Source organism: Symphalangus syndactylus, chromosome 8 (genome assembly GCF_028878055.3).
Source record: "Symphalangus syndactylus isolate Jambi chromosome 8, NHGRI_mSymSyn1-v2.1_pri, whole genome shotgun sequence".
Classification (NCBI taxonomy): Eukaryota; Metazoa; Chordata; class Mammalia; order Primates; family Hylobatidae; genus Symphalangus; species Symphalangus syndactylus.
In genome coordinates this window covers 35777399-35799297 of record NC_072430.2, presented here as the reverse complement: position 1 = coordinate 35799297, position 21899 = coordinate 35777399, and the positions used below count along the sequence as shown (strand labels likewise).

Here is a 21899-nt window from a genome sequence, read left to right as displayed (position 1 = left end):
GTTTCACTATGTTGGCCATGCTGGTCTTGAACTCCTGACCTCGTGATCCGCCTGCCTCGGCCTCCCAAAGAGCTGGGATTACAGGCGTGAGCTACCACACCCGGCAGCGCCAAGGGTAATTCTTACCACCAGGCAAGTTTGGGAAATGCTAGATTTATATTTTTTTAGTTAAATACAAAACAAAATAGCAACCGCACCAACCCTTTCCTCACAAGAGTCACAGTCCTGTGGTGAGAATGGGGTTAATACATGAGCTTCATGTTCTGACAGCCTTGAACCTTGAGTATGTAAATTCCAGCTAAGTCCAATTACAATGATGTGGGGTAAGAAATTGAAAATAATGGAATTCACTCACTAATTGGATACTATTAATTATATTAAATATTTTAAATGGAATTATCTTCTATGAGGAATATTTTAATTGACAAAATATAAAATAAGAGGGATATTAGGTTAAATATTCGTGGCCTTATTCAAGCTATTAATGGTGCCAATAAAAATGATGGAGCAAGACATGGAACCTGGACTCTCTGGGATTCAGAAAAGAGCAGAGAATGCCACACTAATGCCATGAATTCATTCTACTTTAGTAACTAACACTGATGTCTACACTGTTCCCAGCCTGACCACCACCCCCCTCATCCCATTGTTCTTGGAAGTGATTTGAATCTGATTTCACATTGTTAATATCAACACTTGAGTTTTCTTTCCAAGAACTGATTTACAGTCTTCTAAAGACACTGGAGTGGTGGGGGTGGGGGGAGGGGGAATTGTTGTCAGTCATGAATTCCCAATGTAACTGGTTATGACTCCGAGGTCTGCATCATTATCAGATTTTCATGTTACTGATGTTGATTCATATCAGTGAGCAGTTTATCAGTCCCCAAACTCTAGTCCCCACAGCGGCTGATAGCAAGGTAGGCCCCTTTGTCTCTGTTCTACTTTAATTCTCTTGCGTCTTGAGACCCTTTCAAAGTCACATGGTGGCATGTTGCAGAGTAAAATTGACATCTCTCTCTGATTCCATGAGTTTGCGTGTATTGTGATGGATAGAATAAAATGACTGTGGAAATAGCATTTGTACTGCTGGATACTGGAATTCTAAGGAGTTCCCGTAACAGACTTAGAAGCCTCATATCCATCCCTCCTTAGACCAGGAGCTCAGCTTATGTACTCAGTAGAAGAAAGGAGCATGTCATCTCCCAATTAACCTCAGGCCTGTTTGACTTTCTGGCCAAGGCTGAGAAGGCCCTGGCTGCTCACTGCCTCTCTGCATTTTTCTGTTCTCTGCCTCCCAGGGACGTGTCTCAAACCAGTGTCACTGCCCTTCCATCCAAAGGCCTGGAGCACCTGAAGGAACTGATAGCAAGAAACACCTGGACTCTTAAGAAACTTCCACTTTCCTTGAGTTTCCTTCACCTCACACGGGCTGACCTTTCTTACCCAAGCCACTGCTGTGCTTTTAAGAATCAGAAGAAAATCAGAGGGTAAGTGGCAGGGACCCAGTATAAGTGACAAAAGACCTTGGTGGAAGTGGAATTCATTTCTTGGTTTTGGGGAAGATGCTTCCTGGTTTGAAAACCAGGTGGAGAGGAAATTGGAAGCATCCATATGAAACAGGAAATCCATGGGACACAGTGACCCTGCGGACCCAAAGTGGGTGCAGCTGAGAAATAAGGCAAATGTTGCTGGATAGCTGTAGAGCAGAGGAGGTGACAGATGGCACAGGAGACAGAAACACAACCAGATGTCATAGAATCTTGTAGAGGTTATGTAGACATGATGTCCGGTTTCCAGGTACAATTCATAATTAGATACTGCAACACATATTAGACCCCAGACACCACAACCATGAGAACAGACTTATAAACAACACAAACAGTTGGGTTACCTGCTCGGTTTGGGCCTTGCAAATGTCATAGCTCCCTGGTTACATGCCTGCAGACTTTGGAGTCAGCTGGGTTTATACCGCAGCTCTGCCATTTTTCAAGCTGTGTTATCCCAGCCTACTTACTTAACCACTCTGAGTCTTTGGGAATGGAGATCGTAATGCTATCATTCATAGCAGTTTTGAGAAGATTAAATGAGAAACTGAATGGAAAACACTGGAATGGAATGGCCTGGGATATTATAAGATCTTCATTAATATTAACTATGATATATAGTATGTGCACATCAGGCTGCTTATGAGCCTGCGAAGGAGTAATTGCCTTCATTTTCTCTCCAGGCTTTCTCTGATTCTTTTACTTTTTCCCTTTTACTCTGCATTATTTCCCCCATTGTGTCTTGTACAATCTCATGTTCTCCTAATCCACCTTCAATGTCTCTATTCAGTCCTCCTCAGCTTCTATGTATTTACTGATTGACTTACTACACACATAACTGCAGTCAGGAAAATATCAGATCTAGGTGTGAGGGCAGAAGCTAAAACAGCCATACAAAGGAGGCCAATATGGCAGCCTGGCACGGCGGCTTATGCCTGTAATCCCAGCACTTTGGGAGGCTGAGGTAGCCAGATCACCTTAGATCAGTTCGAGACCAGCATGGCCAACATGGTGAAACCCCATCTCTACTAAAAATACAAAAAACAAAATTAGCTGGATGTGGTGGTGGGTGCCTGTAATCCCAACTACTGGGGAGGCTGAGGCAGAAGAATTGCTTGAACCCCATAGGCAGAGGTTGCAGTGAGCCGAGATTGTGCCAGTGCACTCCAGCCTGGACGACAACGCAAGATTCTGAGATTCCGTCACACACACACATGCAGAATGCCAATATGGGCATCATAACTGCAAACAGCCAAGAGTGGGGTAGAGGATGGTGATAGTGGATTCTACACTGATGCCACGCAGTATTGAGGACTGGACAAAGGCTGGGTGGGAGGCTTAAGTGTACCTCAGGGTCAGGGTCTAGATTTCTCCTTAGCCTCCAAACAGTTGAGAAGAGCAAGTCCATTGGACATTTTAACCAGAACCCAAGAGCTCAGTCAAAATATGCTCAGCAGCTGAGTTGAGTTAAAGAATCCGTTTTGTCTGGTGAGCAAGGAAAAAACTAAATCTTATCTCCACAAGCATGCCTGTATGGTAGTGTCCATTCATTCATTTGTTAAACAGATATCTACTGAGCACCTTCTATGTGCCTGGCTGTTGTGAATAGAACAGACAAGAATTCCCTTTTGTATTTTGCTTACTGTCTAGTGGAGGAAGTCAGAAAATAGGCTGGCCAGGGGCAGTGGCTCACTTCTGTAATCCCAGCACTTTGGGAGGCCAAGGTGGTCAGGAGTTTGAGCCCAGCCTGGCCAACATGGTGAAACCCTGTATCTACTAAAAATACAAAAATTTTTTATTTTTAAAATATTCAGTTTGAAACTAAATAATGATGAGTAGAGGCAGCCATGGGTTTTTCAGGCAATGGGAACATAGGGTTTTGGAGCTTTGAATAGGAATAAAATAATAATAATAAAAAAATAATAATAACAATAACCACCATATGGTACTCACAAAGCTACAGGGGCTATTGTAAGAGCCTTAAAAAGATAAATTCATTGAATCCTTTAATAACCCTATATGAAATAGTCACTCCCATTGCCCCATGTAACAAATAAGTTAACCAAACTTCATGGGCCTACCCAAGCTAGTCAATAATAGAGCCAGGTTCCCACCAAGGCGACTGGCTCCAGCATCCACATCTTTTTTTTTTTTTTTTTTTTTTTTTTTTTTGACAGAGTTCTGCTCTGTCGCCACTCAGGCTGGAATGCAGTGGTGCAATCTTGACTCACTGCAACCTCCACCTCCCAGGTTTAAGCAATTCTCCTGCCTCAGCCTCCCAAGTAGCTGGGATTACAGGCACGTGCCACCACACCCGGCTAATTTTTGTATTTTCAGTAGAGATAGGGTTTGACCATGTTGGCCAGGCTGGTTTTGAGCTCCTGACCTCAATTTGATCTGCCTGTCTCGGCCTCCCAAAGTGCTGGGATTGAGTCACTGTGCCCGGCCAAGTACAGGCGTGAGCCAGCACACCTGGCCACTTTTTTTTTTTTTTAATCACTATTCTTGAAGTGGTCGCAGAAGAGAAATACGACCAATGCCACTGGACCACAGTAGGGGAGGGGAAGTCATAGAAATGATGTCACAGAAACAGGCCTGCCCGGATCCTGTAGAACCTTATAGAATTATGTACATCATAGTAAGTAGTTTGCACATTTTTGTAAATGTGGGAACCATTCGTGGGTTTTAAGCAAGCACCCTTTTTTTTTTTTTTTTTTTTTTGAAACGGGGTCTCACTCTGTCACCCAGGCTAGAGTATAGTGGCCTCCTGATCTCGCCTCACTGCAGCTTTGATCTCCCCAGGCTCAGGTGATTTTCCCACCTCAGCCTCCCGAGTAGCTAGGACCATAGGCACAAACCACCATGCCCAGCCAATGTTTTCATTTATTATAGAGATGGGATTTCACCATGTTGCCCAGGCTGGTCTCAAACTCCTAGGCTTAAGCAATCCGCCTGCCTTGGCCTCCCAAAGTGCTGGGATTACAGTCATGAGCCACTGCGCCCAGCCTGGCACTGACTCTTTTCTGTTGCCTTGCAGAATACTTGAGTCCTTGATGTGTAATGAGAGCAGTATGCAGAGCTTGCGCCAGAGAAAATCTGTGAATGCCTTGAATAGCCCCCTCCACCAGGAATATGAAGAGAATCTGGGTGACAGCATTGTTGGATACAAGGAAAAGTCCAAGTTCCAGGATACTCATAACAACGCTCATTATTACGTCTTCTTTGAAGAACAAGAGGATGAGATCATCGGTTTTGGCCAGGAGCTCAAAAACCCCCAGGAAGAGACTCTACAAGCTTTTGACAGCCATTATGACTACACCGTGTGTGGGGACAATGAAGACATGGTGTGTACCCCCAAGTCCGATGAGTTCAACCCATGTGAAGACATAATGGGCTACAAGTTCCTGAGAATTGTGGTGTGGTTCGTTAGTCTGCTGGCTCTCCTGGGCAATGTCTTTGTCCTGCTTATTCTCCTCACCAGCCACTACAAACTGAACGTCCCCCGCTTTCTCATGTGCAACCTGGCCTTTGCGGATTTCTGCATGGGGATGTACCTGCTCCTCATCGCCTCTGTAGACCTCTACACTCACTCTGAGTACTACAACCATGCCATCGACTGGCAGACAGGCCCTGGGTGCAACACGGCTGGTTTCTTCACTGTCTTTGCGAGCGAGTTGTCAGTGTATACACTGACAGTCATCACCCTGGAGCGCTGGTATGCCATCACCTTCGCCATGCGCCTGGACAGGAAGATCCGCCTCAGGCACGCATGTGCCATCATGGTTGGGGGCTGGGTTTGCTGCTTCCTTCTCGCCCTGCTCCCTTTGGTGGGAATAAGTAGCTATGCCAAAGTCAGCATCTGCCTGCCCATGGACACCGAGACCCCTCTTGCTCTGGCATATATTGTTTTTGTTCTGACGCTCAACATAGTTGCCTTCGTCATCGTCTGCTGCTGTTATGTGAAGATCTACATCACAGTCCGAAATCCGCAGTACAACCCAGGGGACAAAGATAGCAAAATTGCCAAGAGGATGGCTGTGCTGATCTTCACCGACTTCATGTGCATGGCCCCAATCTCGTTCTATGCTCTGTCAGCAATTCTGAACAAGCCTCTCATCACTGTTAGCAACTCCAAAATCTTGCTGGTACTCTTCTACCCACTTAACTCCTGTGCCAATCCATTCCTCTATGCTATTTTCACCAAAGCCTTCCAGAGGGATGTGTTCATCCTACTCAGCAAGTTTGGCATCTGTAAACGCCAGGCTCAGGCATACCGGGAGCAGAGGGTTCCTCCAAAGAACAGCACTGATATTCAGGTTCAAAAGGTTACCCATGACATGAGGCAGGGTCTCCACAACATGCAAGATGTCTATGAACTGCTCGAAAACTCCCATCTAACCCCAAAGAAGCAGGGCCAAATCTCAGAAGAGTATATGCAAACGGTTTTGTAAGTTAACACTACACTACTCACAATGGTAGGGGAACTTACAAAATAATAGTTTCTTGAATATGCATTCTAATCCCATGACACCCCCAACACATAGCTGCGCTCACTCTTGTGCAGGCGATGTTTCGATGTTTCAATGTTTCATGGGGCAAGAGTTTATCTCTGGAGAGTGATTAGTATTAACCTAATCATTGCCCCCAAGAAGGAAGTTAGGCTACCAGCATATTTGAATGCCAGGTATCAAAATAATCTATACGGTCTAGGAGACTTTCTTGATACCAAGTCCCGAGATGACATTGTGTAGGATGTTCAGTAAATATTAACTGAGCCATGTCAATATAGAGCTTCTCAGTTTTGTATAACATTTCATACTAAAGATTCAGCAAATGGAAAATGCTATTAATTTGGTTGGTGACCACAAGATAAAATTAGTCCCATGTTGGCTCAGTTCAACTAGATGTTCCCTGATACAAAGAGAACTTGATTTCCTTAAAATGGAAAAGCCAAACACAGCTAGCTGTCGTACAAGAAACAGCTATTATGAGACATGAAGGAGGATAAGAATTAGCTTTAAGTTTTGTTTTGCTTTGTTTTGTTTCTTAACTCAACCTATTAATCATCTCTTCACAAGAATCCACCTGATGTGACCAAGCTATTATGTGTTGCCTGGAAAAACTGGCAAGATTTCAGCTTATGTGGCCTAGCAAACTAAGAATTGCTCTTCTTGGCCAGCCTCATAGCATAAAAGATATGAACTCTAGGAAGTCTTTCTGAGTAGCAATAAGTGGGAATTATGGGCAGAGCACTCTCAATCCCTTGTTGATTAATAAAACAGGCTGGACACTAATTAACTATGGGACTTAAATCTGTAGAAATGAAGGAGTCCAATAGCTTCTTCCAATTTTAAAACTCTAGTACATCCCTTTCCCTCAAATATATATTTCTAAGAGAAAGAGAAAGAAGAACACTAAGTAAGTAGATTCTGTTTTTCCTATTTTGTAGGGCTGCTGACTCCCAGTCCTTGAAGCCTAGACATATGACCCAGGAAATTTTTCCTTTGTTTCACTTTTGATTATGATGTCTGAACCAAAAATTCAATTAAGTAAACATATTCGCCTGGATCTGAATCATTCATTTAATTACTAGATCTACCCAGCTATAATTATCAGGCCAAAAACAGATTCGTGTTTATATAAAAGAGTAAATGATGGTTGCAAATTTTGGTTATTTAGAGCTGCTACTTCACTATGAAGAGTCACTTCAAAACACTTCGCTTGTCTTTAGGGATGATTTTTGCCATTTCCAGCCCACGGTATGATACTAAAGCTGTCAAGAGAGGTTTCTTCTTTTCTGAAATTGCCAGCTCTTTCCAGCCCTGTTGATCACTGGACATAAAACTTCTTTTCCCCAATAATTCTTCTTTACTTAAAATAGTCAGGATCTTTATCTACAGATGTACTCTCCAGGTTATCTGTGATGATAGCCCCCTAATGTCCTGCTAGAAAAGTCTCCAAGCAGAGATGACATTACTTCTGAATGCTCATAAACCACACCATGAAATAAAAGCTCTTTGTTGTTTTAAGATTGTGGAGTGTGGTTAATAGGTCCCCACAGATGGTCCCTGCTGGACTCACCTGGAATCTCTCCACAGCCATACCCATTCATCACTATCATTGAGACCTGCACATCTTAATAGAAATATTATAAACATCTAAAATCATGACTCACCTAGAAGTTCACTTGTAACTAATGAAATTAAACAAATGTGTTGCCTTTTGTCATGTGTTTCTTTCCTGTCACATTTCAAAATATCACATCTTGATAAATAATGTGTTTCATCTTGAATAGCTGAACTAATGCTTTGGAAACAGAGTCCTAGAAAAGTGACTTCAACAGAATTGTTACTAAAATTTGCACTCACAACATGAAATAAATTTTCTTCCTATGGAATAATTGTGCCAAGTCCTAGAGTGTGGTTCTTTTTTGTTAATCTGTGAGTTTCTTTGGGGGTTACTATTATATGTTTTAAAACTGAAGAAAAATAATTGGCACATTTGCTAATGGATCCATATTAATAAACAAATTGTTTTCTGTCAATTAATAACGTAAGTATAACATTGTGTCTTGATCATAAGTGATCTTTATGTGAAAAAACTTACTGCTGGTGAACTGAATTATGATTAATTGACGGGTCACTAAGAGAAAAAACAATAAAACCAAATATATCAAGCAAATGATTGGTATTGACACTAGAAATTTAAATAGTGCGCTAATGAAGACAATAAACCTCTAAGTCCTGTTCAGAGTTCATGTTATCTAGCACCTTTCAATTATCTGAAGATAAACCCAAATCAGTGAGGATAAATGGCCACAAACTAGTCGCAGTGGAGGTCACACAATTCATTCTCTAAAGCTCATGCATGTTTCTTGAAAGACTGTCTCTTAAAACACCCCCAAAGTTTATTGACTCTTGCTTTAAGGATAGTCTACTGCATCAAAGAAGCAGCCAATGAGGAGAGGGTCTTACAGGGCAGCACCATAAGAGTGGCAATAAAGTAAAAGTCGGGGCAAAAAGAAGAAAACTATAAACACAATACTTTTTTTAAAACAATAAAAGTTTGGCCGGGCACGGTGGCTCACGCTTGTAATCCCAGCACTTTGGGAGGCCGAGGCGGGTGGATCACGAGGTCAGGAGATCGAGACCATGGTGAAACCCCGTCTCTACTAAAAACACAAAAAATTAGCCGGGCATGGTGGCAGGCGCCTGTAGTCCCAGCTACTCGGAGAGGCTGAGGCAGGAGAATGGCGTGAACCCGGGAGGCGGAGCTTGCAGTGAGCCGAGATCACGCCACTGCACTCCAGCCTGGGTGACAGAGCGAGACTCCGTCTCAAAAAAAAAAAAAAAAGACAATAAAAGTTTGAGAACAAATGCTCCTACTTTAGGAGAAAACTGTTTCATAACGTAATTGAGTGATTCTCATTCATCCTGAGTACCTTAAGTGTGCCATAGAAACTTGTTGGCATCAATGCATTCTGTTTTAAAAGCTATAAAAGTTCCAGCTCCAAGTGGTAGACTGACTTTCTTTCAAATCCCACTGACATGACAGGGAAGAAATTTAAAATGAGACCAAGCCAAAACTGCATGGTGAACAGGAGAAAGAGAACCACCAGCAAAGCAAACATGTTGATAGCTTTCTGAAAGATGGAAGGTCTATGGCCTTGAGTTTATGGTAACTAACTGTACAGGAGGTTACAGCCTAGAACACACTGACAGGATAAGGCTGCAGCTGCAGAGTCCCAGTGAGCCTCCCAAGCCTGAAGGTTACAGGACTGAGGGTTAATTAGGGCAATTAATTGAAAGTCTGTGTCACTTGGACCCTCCCATCTGCCATCACTCCATTCAGTTAGAATAACTGACATATGCAGTGTTTGCTGCAATTAATATCTCAAAGAAAGTGCATGATTCCTGTAAACAGGGAACTCCTCCCACTGGCCCACTTCCTGCCCTCCCTGCCCTCACACATAAGTGAAGCCTGATCATTGAGGTGTTACCATCAGCACCCCCCACTACCCCCACCTGAAGTCAGGAAGAAACATCTTGGGGAAAATGATCTATACAATCTGCTGACATTAGCTGCTCTCATTCTTCACTCAAAAATATAAATGAGACACAAGAATTGCCAAATATTTGAGAGAAATAAACTGCACATCAATAGCACACAGACATAGACACACACACACACACACACACACACACACACAAGGCCAGAATGAACAAAAGAACATTTCTCCAAAGAAAATAGATCATTCATAAACAGAATATTGTTGTTTAATTTCACTTAATAATTTCAGAGAAATTGGAGAGAATATCAGACCCAAAAACAATCAAAATTACTATCAAAATAATAGTAATCAAAAATTAGAAAGAGTTTTGGAAAATTTTAAATGAGATTGCCAAAGCAAGAGCTTTACCAGAAGGAGTGGAAGTTAAAGTGAGGAAATTTCTTGGGATGTTGAACAAGTAAACAAAGTGTGAAATATAAGACAAAAGTTAAAAGATGCAGAGGATCCATCTCCAAGCCAAACATCTGTCCAAGAGGAGTCCTAAGGAAAACATAGAAGGCAAAATCATCAAGGAAACAGAAGGAGAAAATTTTCCAAAGCTGGTAAAGATTGAGAGTGTCCACTTAGTGCAAAAGGCGATGAATGAAAAGGCACATGGGCAGAACAGCGCTTATAAAATGTCAGAACACCGAAAGTAAAGGGCAAACCTTAAATGCTTGAGGGAGAATCAAGAAAGAAAAGTAGACATTGGAAAATATGTTAATAACAGTATAAACTAGAAGACAACAGAGCAACATCATCAATGCCTCCAGAATAAAAAAAAGAAAACAACTGGAGTTGAAGATCTGAATATAACCTTTCATCCCCCAGAAACTTAGCCACTAATAGCCTACTGATCACTAGAAGCCTTACCAATAACGTAAACAGTTGATTAACACATATTTTGTATATGTATAACATACTATGTTCTTACAATAAAGTGAGTTAGAGAAAAGAAAATGTTACTGAGAAAATCATAAGGACAGAAAATATACTTACTATTAATTAAGTGGAAGTGGATCACCATAAAGGTCTTCATCGTCTTCACACTGAGCAGGTTGAGGAGGAGGAGGAAGAGGAGGGGTTGGTCTTGCTGTCTCAGGGGTAGCAGAGGTAGAAAAAAATCTGCCTGTAAGTAGACCCACACAGTTCAAACCCGTATTGTTCAAAGGTCAGTTGTAATTTCCTAATCTTCATTATATGCAGCCAAAAGATATGTCTAAATATTTATCATTCAGAAAACAAGTACATAAGTATATAACACAATGACAGTGACTAAAATCAGAAAATAGCTCGAAGTGGTTTTCTCTGGAATTTGGACTTAGGGATTGAGTGATATCAGGACTGACTTATGTCTCCCCTAAATTTATATGCTGAAGCCCTAACTCCCAATGTGACTATATTTGGAGGTAGGGCCTTTAGGGAAGCAATTAAGGTTAAATGGTATCACAAGGGCGGGACTTTAAACCAGTAGCGCTATCGTCCTTAAGAGGATGAATACCCCAATTACCCTGATGTGATTATTACACATTGCATGTCTGTATCAAAACATCGCATGTACCCCATAAATATATATATCTGTTATGTACCCACAATAATTGAAAATAAAAATTTTTTTAAAAAGCTGTCCCTCCTCCCCACTCCCATTCACACAGCAAGAAGGCAGATGTCTACAAGTTAAGAAGAGAAGTCTCCCCAGAAATCAACCCTCACAGGACATTGATCTTGAACTTCTAACTTCCAGAACTGTAAGAAAATAAATTTCTGTTGTTTAAGTCACCCAATCTGTGGTATTTTGTTATGGCAGCCCAAGCAGACTAATATAAGTAGAAACTTTTCAACTGGTACTCTTCTGTACTACTGATTTTTAAATAAGTACATACTTTTTAAAAATATTGGATTGGAAATTATCATAATATTATGTTTTAAATAATTAACAATAAAAGATGTGGCATTTAAAGAAATTTGCAGAATGGCTAATTGAGTTATTGTGTATTTACAGCTGTATTAGGGGAGTCAGATATCACAGTGATGTGACGTGAACAATAATTTAGCTATTATGAAATTTAGATTTTTTTAGGATGTGATAAATCTAAGCCAGTGAGTTGGGGTTTTTTCCCCATAAGTTATTGGAGTATGGTGGTATCTGGTTACATGAATAAGTTCTTTGGTGCTGATTTGTGAGATTTTGGTGCAGCCACCACCCAAGCAGTATACACTGCACCATATCTGTAGTCTTTTTTCTCTCGCCCCCCTCCTACTCTTCTCCTCCAAGTCCCCAAAGTCCATTGTATCACTCTTATGCCTCTGCGTCGTCACAGCTCGGCTCCCACATATCAAACATATGATGTTTGATTTTCCATTCCTGAGTCACATCATTTAGAATAATAGTCTCCAGTTTCATCCAGGTTACTGCAAGTGCTGTTAATTCATTCCTTTTTATGGCTGTGTAGTATTCCATCTTATACATGTGCCACAGTTTCTTTATCCACTCGTTGATTGATGGGCTTTTGGTTTGGTTCCACAATTTTGCAAATTTGAATTGTGCTTAAGCCAGTGAGTTTTATTTATTTTTTTATTTTATTTTATTTTATTTTATTTTATTTATTATACTTTAGGTTTTAGGGTACATGTGCACAATGTGCAGGTTTGTTACATATGTATCCATGTGCCATGTTGATTTCCTGCACCCATTAACTCATCATTTAGCATTAGGTATATCTCCTAATGCTGTCCCTCCCCCCTCCCCCACCCCAAAACAGTCCCCAGAATGTGATGTTCCCCTTCCTGTGTCCGTGAGTTCTCATTGTTCAATTCCCACCTATGAGTGAGACACATGCGGTGTTTGGTTTTTTGTCCTTGCGATAGTTTACTGAGAATGATGTTTTCCAGTTTCATCCATGCCCCTACAAAGGACACGAACTCATCATTTTTTATGGCTGCATAGTATTCCATGGTGTATATGTGCCACATTTTCTTAATCCAGTCTATCATTGTTGGACATTTGGGTTGGTTCCAACTCTTTGCTATTGTGAATAGTGCCGCAATAAACATACGTGTGCATGTGTCTTTATAGCAGCATGATTTATAGACCTTTGGGTATATACCCAGTAATGGGATGGCTGGGTTAAATGGTATTTCTAGTTCTAGATCCCTGAGGAATCGCCACACTGACTTCCACAATGGTTGAACTAGTTTACAGTCCCACCAACAGTGTAAAAGTGTTCCTATTTCTCCACATCCTCTCCAGCACCTGTTGTTTCCTGCTTTTTTAATGATGGCCATTCTAACTGGTGTGAGATGGTATCTCACTGTGGTTTTGATTTGCATTTCTCTAATGGCCAGTGATGATGAGCATTTCTTCATGTGTTTTTTGGCTGCATAAATGTCTTCTTTTGAGAAGTGTCTGTTCATGTCCTTTGCCCACTTTTTGATGGGGTTGTTTGTTTTTTTCTTGTAAATTTGTTTGAGTTCATTGTAGATTCTGGATATTAGCCCTTTGTCAGATGAGTAGGTTGCAAAAATTTTCTCCCATTCTGTAGGTTGCCGGTTCACTCTGATGGTAGTTTCTTTTGCTGTGCAGAAGCTCTTTAGTTTAATGAGATCCCATTTGTCAATTTTGGCTTTTGTTGCAATTGCTTTTGGTGTTTTAGACATGAAGTCCTTGCCCAAGCCTATGGCCTGAATGGTATTGCCTAGGTTTTCTTGTAGGATTTTAATGGTTTTAGGTCTAACATTTAAGTCTTTAATCCATCTTGAATTAATTTTTGTATAAGGTGTAAGGAAGGGATCCAGTTTCAGCTTTCTACATATGGCTAGCCAGTTTTCCCAGCACCATTTATTAAATAGGGAATCCTTTCCCCATTTCTTGTTTTTGTCAGGTTTGTCAAAGATCAGATAGTTGTAGATATGCGGCATCATTTCTGAGGGCTCTGTTCTGTTCCATTGATCTATATCTCTGTTGTGGTACCAGTACCATGCTGTTTTGGTTACTGTAACCTTGTAGTATAGTTTGAAGTCAGGCAGCGTGATGCCTCCAGCTTTGTTCTTTTGGCTTAGGATTGACTTGGCGATGCGGGCTCTTTTTTGGTTCCATATGAACTTTAAAGTAGTTTTTTCCAATTCTGTGAAGAAAGTCATTGGTAGCTTGATGGGGATGGCATTGAATCTATAAATTACTTTGGGCAGTATGGCCATTTTCACGATATTGATTCTTCCAACCCATGAGCATGGAATGTTCTTCCATTTGTTTGTATCCTCTTTTATTTCACTGAGCAGTGGTTTGTAGTTCTCCTTGAAGAGGTCCTTCACATCCCTTGTAAGTTGGATTCCTAGGTATTTTATTCTCTTTGAAGCAATTGTGAATGGAAGTTCACTCATGATTTGGCTCTCTGTTTGTCTGTGATTGGTGTACAAGAATGCTTGTGATTTTTGTATATTGATTTTGTATCCTGAGACTTTGCTGAAGTTGCTAATCAGCTTAAGGAGATTTTGGGCTGAGACAATGGGGTTTTCTAGATATACAATCATGTCATCTGCAAACAGGGACAGTTTGACTTCCTCTTTTCCTAATTGAATACCCTTTATTTCCTTCTCCTGCCTGATTGCTCTGGCCAGAACTTCCAGCACTATGTTGAATAGGAGTGGTGAGAGAGGGCATCCCTGTCTTGTGCCAGTTTTCAGAGGGAATGCTTCCAGTTTTTGCCCATTCAGTATGATATTGGCTGTGGGTTTGTCGTAGATAGCTCTTATTATTTTGAGATACGTCCCATCAATACCTAATTAATTGAGAGTTTTTAGCATGTAGGGTTGTTGAATTTTGTCAAAGGCCTTTTCTGCATCTATTGAGATAATCAAGTGGTTTTTGTCTTTGGTTCTGTTTATATGCTGGATTACATTTATTGATTTGCGTATGTTGAACCAGCCTTGCATCCCAGGAATGAAGCCCACTTGATCATGGTGTATAAGCTTTTTGATGTGCTGCTGGATTCGGTTTGCCAGTATTTTATTGAGGATTTTTGCATCAATATTCATCAAGGATATTGGTCTAAAATTCTCTTTTTTGGTTGTGTCTCTGCCTGGCTTTGGTATCAGGACGATGCTGGCTTCATAAAATGTGTTAGGGAGGATTCCCTCTTTTTCTATCAATTGGAATAGTTTCAGAAGGAATGGTACCAGTTCCTTCTTGTACCTCTGGTAGAATTCAGCTGTGAATCCATCAGGTCCTGGACTCTTTTTGGTTGGTAAGCTATGATTATTGCCACAATTTCAGAACCTGTTATTGGTCTATTCAGAGATTCGACTTCTTCCTGATTTAGTCTTGGGAGGGTGTATTTGTCGAGGAATTTATCCATTTCTTCTAGATTTTCTAGTTTATTTGCATAGATGTGTTTGTAGTATTCTCTGATGGTAGATTGTATTTCTGTGGGATCGGTGGTGATATCCCCTTTTTCATTTTTTATTGCATCTATTTGATTCTTCTCTCTTCTCTTCTTTATTAGTCTTGCTAGCAGTCTATCAATTTTGTTGATCTTCTCAAAAAACCAGTTCCTGGATTCATTAATTTTTTGAAGGGTTTTTTGTCTCTCTATTTCCTTCAGTTCTGCTCTGATTTTAGTTATTTCTAGCCTTCTGCTAGCTTTTGAATGTGTTTGCTCTTGCTTTTCTAGTTCTTTTAATTGTGATGTTAGGGTGTCAATTTTGGATCTTTCCTGCTTTCTCTTGTGGGCATTTAGTGCTATAAATTTCCCTCTACACACTGCTTTGAATGTGTCCCAGAGATTCTGGTATGTTGTGTCTTTGTTCTCGTTGGTTTCAAAGAACATCTTTATTTCTGCCTTCATTTCATTATGTACCCAATAGTCATTCAGGAGCAGGTTGTTCAGTTTCCATGTAGTTGAGCGGTTTTGAGTGAGTTTTTTAATCCTGAGTTCTAGTTTGATTGCACTGTGCTCTGAGAGACAGTTTGTTATAATTTCTGTTCTTTTACATTTGCTGAGGAGAGCTTTACTTCCAACTATGTGGTCAATTTTGGAATAGGTGTGGTGTGGTGCTGAAAAAAATGTATATTCTATTGATTTGGGGTGGAGAGTTCTGTAGATGTCTATTAGGTCCACTTTGTTTAGAGTTGAGTTCAATTCCTGGATATCCTTGTTAACTTTCTGTCTCGATGATCTGTCTAATGTTGACAGTGGGGTGTTAAAATCTCCCATTATTATTGTGTGGGAGTTTAAGTCCCTTTGTAGGTCACTCAGGACTTGCTTTATGAATCTGGGTGCTCCTGTGTTGGGTGCATATATATTTAGGATAGTTAGCTCTTCTTGTTGAATTGATCCCTTTACCATTATGTAATGGCCTTCTTTGTCTCTTTTGATCTTTGTTGGTTTAAAGTCTATTTTATCAGAGACTAGGATTGCAACCCCTGCCTTTTTTTGTTTTCCATTTGCTTGATAGATCTTCCTCCATCCCTTTATTTTGAGTCTATGTGCGTCTCTGCACGTGAGATGGGTTTCCTGAATACAGCACACTGATGGGTCCTGACTCATTATCCAGTTTGCCAGTCTGTGTCTTTTAATTGGAGCATTTAGCCCATTTACATTTAACGTTAATATTGTTATGTGTGAATCTGATCCTGTCATTATGATGTTACTTGGTTATTTTGCTCATTAGTTGATGCAGTTTCTTCCTAGCCTCAATGGTCTTTACAATTTGGCATGTTTTTGCAGTGGCTGGTACCGGTTGTTCCTTTCCATGTTTAGTGTTTCCTTCAGGAGCTCTTTTAGGGCAGGCCTGGTGGTGACAAAATCACTCAGCGTTTGCTTGTCTGTAAAGTATTTTATTTCTCCTTCACTTATGAAGCTTAGTTTGGCTGGATATGAGATTCTGGGTTGAAAATTCTTTTCTTTAAGAATGTTGAATATCGGCCCCCACTCTCTTCTCGCTTGTAGAGTTTCTGCTGAGAGATCAGCTGTTAGTCTGATGGGCTTCCCTTTGTGGGTAACCCAACCTTTCTCTCTGGCTGCCCTTAACATTTTTTCCTTCATTTCAACTTTGATGAATCTGACAATTATGTGTCTTGGAGTTGCTCTTCTTGAGGAGTATCTTTGTGGCGTTCTCTGTATTTCCTGAATCTGAATGTTGGCCTGCCTTGCTAGATTGGGGAAGTTCTCCTGGATAATATCTTGCAGAGTGTTTTCCAACTTGGTTCCATTCTCCCCGTCATTTTCAGGTACACCAATCAGACGTAGGTTTGGTCATTTCACGTAGTCCCAAATTTCTTGGAGGCTTTGTTCATTTCTTTTTATTCTTTTTTCTCTAGACTTCCCTTCTCGCTTCATTTCATTCATTTCATCTTCCATCAGCGATACCCTTTCTTCCAGTTAATCGCATCTGCTACTGAGGCTTCTGCAATCTTCACGTAGTTCTCGAAACTTGGCTTTCAGCTCCATCATCTCCTTTAAGCCCTTCTCTCCATTGGTTATTCTAGTTATCCATTCTTCTAATTTTTTTTCAAAGTTTTTAACTTCTTTGCTATTGTTTTGAATTTCCTCCCGTAGCTCAGAGTAGTTTGATCGTCTGAAGCCTTCTTCTCTCAACTCGTCAAAGTCATCCTCCATCCAGCTTTGTTCCATTGCTGGTGAGGAACTGAGTTCCTTTGGAGGAGGAGAGGTGCTCTGCTTTTTAGAGTTTCCAGTTTTTCTGCTCTGTTTTTTCCCCATCTTGTGGTTTTATCTACTTTTGGGCTTTGATGATGATGATGTACAGATGGGTTTTTGGTGTGGATGTCCTTTCTGTTTGTTAGTTTTCCTTCTACCAGACAGGAACCTTAGCTGCAGGTCTGTTGGAGTTTACTAGAGGTCCACTCCAGACCCTGTTTGGCTGGGTGTCAGCAGTGGTGGCTGCAGAACAGCAGATTTTCGTGAGACCACAAATTCAGCTGTCTGATAGTTCCTCTGGAAGTTTTGTCTCAGAGGAGTACCCGGCCCAGTGAGGTGTCAGTCTTTCCCTACTGGGGGGGTGCCTCCCAGTTAGGCTGCTCAGGGGTGAGGGACCCACTTTAGGAGGCAGTCTGTTCGTTCTCAGATCTCCAGCTGTGTGCTGGGAGAACCACTACTCTTTTCAAAGCTGTCAGTCAGACAGGGACATTTAAGTCTCTGGAGATTCCTGCTGACTTTTTGTTTGTGCCCTGCCCCCAGAGGTGGAGCCTACAGAGGCAGACAGGCCTCCTTGAGCTGTGGTGGGCTCCACCCAGTTCGAGCTTCCTGGCTGCTTTGTTTACCTAAGCAAGCCTGGGCAATGGCGGGCGCCCCTCCCCCAGCCTCGCTGCCGCCTTGCAGCTTGATCTCAGACTGCTGTGCTAGCAATCAGCGAGATTCCGTGGGCATAGGACCCTCCGAGCCAGGTGCGGGACACAATCTCCTAGTGTGCCGTTTTCCAGGCCCGTTGGGAAAGCGCAGTATGAGGGTGGGACTGACCCGATTTTCCAGGTGCCGTCTGTTACCCCTTTCTTTGACTAGGAAAGGGAACTCCCTGACCCCTTGCGCTTCCCGAGTGAGGCAGTGCCTCGCCCTGCTTCGGCTCGCGCACAGTGTGCTTCACCGACTGTCCTGCACCCACTGTTTGGCACTCCCTAGTGAGATGAAACAGGTACCTCAAGCAGAAATGCAGAAATCACCAGTCTTCTGTGTCGCTCGGGCTGGGAGCTGGAGACTGGAGCTGTTCCTATTCAGCCATCTTGGCTCCACCCCCCAAGCCAGTGAGTTTTAAAGTGCTTATCTTGTAGCAACATCTGGTGAGCTGAACACTATGAAGGTGAAACCCCTGTATAATTTATTACATTGGGCAGCATACTCATATTTTGTCAGAATATTTGTTTCCCATAAATGCATAGCTATAAGTTGCATAAGGAAAATTAAGCAACCAATTGTTGTTCTTCATATGAATTTAGTAAGTAAAAAGCTTTCAACAGAATAGAGAAACAGTTCTTTGTATAAGCAACTTCAAATCTGTCACCCTCAATCATTTAGTATAATTTTGAAATTTCTCCTGGGAATTTAGAAATATTTTGGAGTATTCTGTTTCATTTGTTGAAGTATTTTAGATGGAGAGGGCTTAAGAAGGTAATAGCCATCATTGTTTAACAACACACAATTAAAAGTCTATATATATATCAGTCCTATGCCTGTTAGTCTTAAAAAACAATAACATGGTTCTTTGTAACCAATTTTGGGGGGATTCAAGTCATGAAGCACTGTAGAAACAGCTCCATGGTATGGAAACCATGTAATGATGTATTAGTAATTCACCATAATGGGATTTTTATTCTCTATTTTATTTATTTATTTTTTGAGACAGACTCTCACTCTGTGGCCCAGGTTGGAGTGCAGTGGTGCCATCTCTGCTCACTGCAGCCTCAACTTTCCTGGCTCAAGTGATCCTCTCACCTCAGCCTCCCAAGTATCTGGGAATACAGGTGCACACCACCACTCCTGGCTAATTTTTGTAGGGACAGGGTTTCACCATGTTGCCCTGGGTTCAAGTGATCTGCCTGCCTCAGCCTACCAAAATGCTGGATTACAGGCATGAGCCACCCTGCCCAGCCTGTAATGGGATTTTTAAAATTTTATATTATTTTAACTGGAAAAATCATATTAGATTTACACAGTACAATGTGATGTTTTGATGTATGTATACACGGGAAGTGGTTAAATCAAGCTAATTAACATATTCATCACTTCACTTGACATTTTTTGTGTTGATACATTTGAAATTTACTCTCTTACTTATTTTGAGATATACAATGCTTTATCATTGACTATAGTTACCCTGCTGTGCAAGAGATAGCAAAACTTATTTCTCCTGCCTAGCTGAAACTTTATACCCTTTGACTAGTAACTCCCCATTCCTGCTCCCTCCACCCCTTTCCCCCTAGCCTCTGGTAACCATCATTCTAGTCTCTACCTGTATCAATTCAACTTTTTTCAGATTCCACATATAAGTGAGATCATGTACTGTTTGTCTTTCTGTTCCTGGCTCATTTCACTTAGCATAATGTCTTCTAGATTTTTCCATGTTGTCTCAAATGACAGGACTTTGCTCTTTTTTAAGCCTGAACAGTATTTCATTGTGTAAAGATTAAAGATAGCAAGTGTTGGCGAGGATACAGAGAAAAAGGAATCCTAGTACACTGTTGGTAGGAATGTAAATCAGTACAATCATTATGGAAAATAGTATGGCGGTTCCTCAAAAAACTAAAAACAAAACTACCACATGATCCAGTAATCCCATTTCTGGAATATATTGGAAGGACTTGATATCAGCATGTCAAAGGGGTATCTGCACTCCTATGTTAATTGCAGCATTATTTACAATAATGAGGTTTAAACACAGAATTCTAGTCATTAGGAAATTTGCTGTCAAGGCTGGGCGCAGTGGCTCATGCCTGTAATCTCAGCACTTTGGGAGGCTGAGGCAGGCAGATCACTTGGGGTCAGGAGTTCAAGACCAGCCTGGCCAACATGGTGAAACCCCCCGTCTCTACTAAAAATACAAAAAATTAGCTGAGCATGGTAGCACATGCCTATAATTCCACCTACACAGAAGGCTGAGGCACAAAAATAGCTTGAACCTGGGAGGCAGAGGTTCCAGTGAGCCGAGATCATGCCACTGCACTCTAGCCTGAGTGACAGAGTAAGACTCCATCTGAATAAAAATAAAAATAATAAAAAATAAAAAGAAATTTGCTGTCAAGAGCAGCACTATCTATCTGCCTATTGGAAGGGAAATATTTTGACAAAAATCTCTTCATAACTTACTCCTTCCTGTGACTCAATTTTCTCTTTCACCATAGACACTGCAGTTAAAAGATTGACCTCAAGGGCAGCTGCAAAAAGTCCAAGCCTCAATTCTATAGGAGAATTTTCAAGTTGCTCAGCAAGAGCTATATTAAAGAAATGAGGTAAAAGTTTCAGAAAAACAAGATTAATACCACCTCTGTTTCTTTTTAGCAAATCCCAGGTTTAAATTTTATTACATTCCATTTCAGTTCCCCTGACATCATATGAAAAAGACTTCTGGAATGATAGAGGACAAATGGAGACACTTACAAACTAGATATTGACACATGATTTGTAGATCTGTGGGAATATGGGACTCCTATGATTTGTTATTAATAACAAAGAGAACCATTTCACACTATTTGCTCTCAAATATTTTTCTGATTTCTCAAAGTGTTCCTCAAGCACTCTGACAGGAAAGAAACTAGGGGAAGTATTAATAGCTTCAGCAAATGTTGGAGAAATGAGATTCCCTGAGCAATCAATGCCATGGTCCAGATGAAAGAAGAGATGCCTGACCTCATACCTGTTTTCATCATCTGCAGGCCAACTCTGGTGAAAGGGAAAGAGTGAGCACACACCTTTGGCATTCAGAGGTCTTCCCAGACATCCAAGTTGCTACTTGATTTCATTTTAATTAGTACAGCTGAGCCACTCATGGGAGCAATACTCGTAGAAAGTTAAAGTATTTTCTTCTGCTTTTTTAACTATTTGCCCATCCAGCCTCTTTGGTACCCATAAATTCTCTTCAAACCCACTCACCCTGCAGCCACGCCCTGTATTACATCTGGAAGACCCTCAACCTACACCAACCCCTCCATCTTATCCTAATCCCAATATACTTTGTCCAACCTATTTCATTCTGTCCCTGTCCAACTCCTAAAAAGTACAGTTTCTATGCCCCCATTGCCACCATCAAAAGGGCGAAAAGGGCCAGTGGCGGTTGATGCTGCATCTAGGATATTTTGAGAAGCTTTTCAAGAATCATCATCACAGCTAGGATATGAAACAGAGAATAGGTGCAGAGTATAGTGGTAGGAAAGTTTGAGTGATTCAGGATTAGAGATGGTAATTACACAGAATGAGAAAGAAGCCTGTGGCTGGTGCTGCTTTTCATCTGTCCCAGTCAGCTGAAAAGGAAACGTAAGGGCTAAGAATTTCATACTTACATAGCTAACTCTTAGAGCAATTGCTTGGTATTATCCACGAGTTCTAGAAAAAGGTTCTGTAACTTTTTGGTAAGTTAACAACAACCACAACAAAATCAGTGGTTTAAAGAACTGTCCAGAAACATCTAATTCACTAATTTTCTTAAGTTTTTATTGAACAAACCTTCTCAAATATGCCTAAGGCAATCATCACCTTTGTCTTATACAAAGTACTTTTACGTACATCTCTTAAGATGTCTTAAATTAAATAACAATTAATTGAAAAACAAAAATCAATTCATTCATTTATTCAAAATCTGAG

General features: G+C 41.0%; 2 protein-coding genes across 3 annotated transcripts in view; one reads left to right on the top strand and one right to left on the bottom strand.

Moving 5' to 3' along the window:
• The window catches only part of TSHR (thyroid stimulating hormone receptor), a 168020-nt gene extending 160075 nt beyond the window's left edge, over window positions 1-7945 (top strand). Inside the window, exons 10-11 of the mRNA XM_055288570.2 lie at window positions 1299-1487; window positions 4582-7945. Of these exons, the coding sequence (XP_055144545.1) occupies window positions 1299-1487; window positions 4582-5995 (1603 nt within the window). The 3' untranslated portion in view covers window positions 5996-7945. The remainder of the gene's footprint in view (window positions 1-1298; window positions 1488-4581) is intronic.
• CEP128 (centrosomal protein 128) overlaps window positions 1-18351 on the bottom strand; it is a 636715-nt gene extending 618364 nt beyond the window's left edge. For both annotated transcript variants that reach the window (XM_063644064.1, XM_063644067.1), the window contains exons 1-2: window positions 18245-18351; window positions 10594-10723 (exon numbers count right to left, since the gene is read on the bottom strand). The gene's annotated coding sequence lies outside the window, so the exon portion shown is untranslated. The remainder of the gene's footprint in view (window positions 1-10593; window positions 10724-18244) is intronic.
• Between the last annotated feature and the right edge of the window lie 3548 nt (window positions 18352-21899).